Consider the following 1,838-nt stretch of genomic DNA (forward strand, 5'->3'; position numbering starts at 1 on the left):
TTTGTGCTCTTACCAATACACATTGTTTCAATGCAGCTTCACAGAAAATCAGCTGTAATGTCTATATGTCTCAAAAACATGAATGTCAGCAATGAACAAGGGGGGAGAGAGAGAGAGAGAGAGAGAGAGAGAGAGAAAGAGAGAGTGTTAGTGAACCCAAATGCAGTATTTAATGAAGACAAATAACACAAGGCTTGATGAACAAAAGGAACTACTTGGCTTCAGTGCTACTATGGATGAGACTAGACCAGGAATAACCCAACATGAAGGTATAAATAAAAAGGCATAAATGAAGGTAAGCACAGGACAGGGACAGGTGAGGATTATAACCAGGCATTGTGGGAAATGTAGTGCAGAAGGTGATTTCAACTTAAGAGTCTCTTGAAGACAAAAAGGATTGAGGATTGTACCGAGGAAGGGATATCAGGTGGACGGCCGGGGCACCATGGGATGTCTGACAGATGGTCAAGAGACCATGGAGGAATTGGTGGACAATCAGGAGTCCAGGGAGGAGCTAGCAGACGATCAGGAGGCTAGCAGAGGCTCAGGAGGCCAGGGATGAGCCTCCAAGAAGGGAGTGGGGTCCGGAGGTTTGGGAGGCGGCTCCAGGAAGACAACTGGCGGAGGATCAGGACACCAGGATGGAACTGGCAAGGGGTCAGGGGGTGGAGCCACAGGGGGCAGAGCCACAGTTGGTTTGGGGATTTGAGTTCCAGGAGGAGGATCCGGAGGAGCAGCAGGCGGAACTGCTGGAGGGTCAGGGATTTGAGATTCAGGAGGAGTAGCTGGAGGTGGAGTGGACAGAGCAGCTGGAGGAGCAGAGGTTTGTGTTTCAGAAGGAGGAGCCATAGGTGGAGCAGGCGGAGCCGCAGGATGAGCAGGGATTTGAGTCTCGGGAGGAGGAGCCGGAGCTGCTGGAGAAGGCACAGGCAGAGCCACAGGAGAAGGAGCGGGCGGAGCCGCTGGAGGAGTCTCTGGGAGAGCGGAGAGGACCGCTGGAGGGGGAATCTCTGGGAGAGCGGACGGAGCTGCTGGAGGAGGAGTGGGTGGAATTGCAGAAGACTCAGAGGGTGGAGTCGCCATGGTCAGGAACATTGGCAGCGACTGGGAAATGGCCTCCGTGGCTGTGGGCACTGGTAGTGACGGGAACGACCTCCGTGGTCGTGAGTGCAGGCAGTGATAGGGGAACGACCTCCGTGGTCATGAGCACTGGCACTGACTGGGGAGTAGGAGCCTTTCTTCTCCGCTTCCTCTTCTGGACGGCCGTGAGCACAGCTGTGGGAGACTTGGCAGGTGGAGGCATAGGAGGCTCGATGAAGGAAGTCTCCAGGATCACAGAGGCTGGGGAGAAAATGGTCTCCATTGAAGGGAGCTCAGAGATCACTGGAACCATAGTAGCCCCCCTGAAAATTCCTCTAGGGATGGAGCTGGCATGAAAGCTGGCTCTGGGATGGGTGAGGCTTGCAACACTGGCTCTAGGACTGGCGAGGATTGTAACGCTGGCTCTGGGATGGACACAGCTTCAGGAACTAGCTCGTTGAACATAGCAGGCATGGGCGTTGGCTCCTTGACTGTGGCAGGCCTGGAAGGCGAGGCCGTGGCAGGCCTGGAGGAAGGAGCCATGGATGCCGGTATGCTACATGGGTTTATGGGCTGTGATGGCAGGCTCGGAAGATGAAGAGAGTGGGGCCACTGGAGCGGGAAACGGAGGGGCCTTCATCGAGGGGTAATGGCTCGCCAGCGTTGCTTGCACATATTCCCGAAATGAAAGATTCCCATTCTCCAGAACAGCTGTACTCCATTGGTAGTTAAGTCCCATACCATAGATGGATTTGAGG

The 1,838-nt window shown here is 54.7% G+C and overlaps 1 protein-coding gene across 1 annotated transcript; it reads right to left on the reverse strand.

The window, feature by feature from the left end:
- Positions 1-525: 525 nt before the first annotated feature.
- On the reverse strand, positions 526-1,393 carry LOC127434518 (uncharacterized). Its single transcript, XM_051687349.1, has 3 exons — positions 1,221-1,393; positions 994-1,031; positions 526-911 (listed from the first exon to the last, which is right to left on the reverse strand). Exons 1-3 carry the CDS (start codon positions 1,391-1,393, stop codon positions 526-528), a joined length of 597 nt encoding a protein of 198 aa, XP_051543309.1.
- Between the last annotated feature and the right edge of the window lie 445 nt (positions 1,394-1,838).

This window comes from Myxocyprinus asiaticus, chromosome 44, assembly GCF_019703515.2.
Source record: "Myxocyprinus asiaticus isolate MX2 ecotype Aquarium Trade chromosome 44, UBuf_Myxa_2, whole genome shotgun sequence".
Classification (NCBI taxonomy): Eukaryota; Metazoa; Chordata; class Actinopteri; order Cypriniformes; family Catostomidae; genus Myxocyprinus; species Myxocyprinus asiaticus.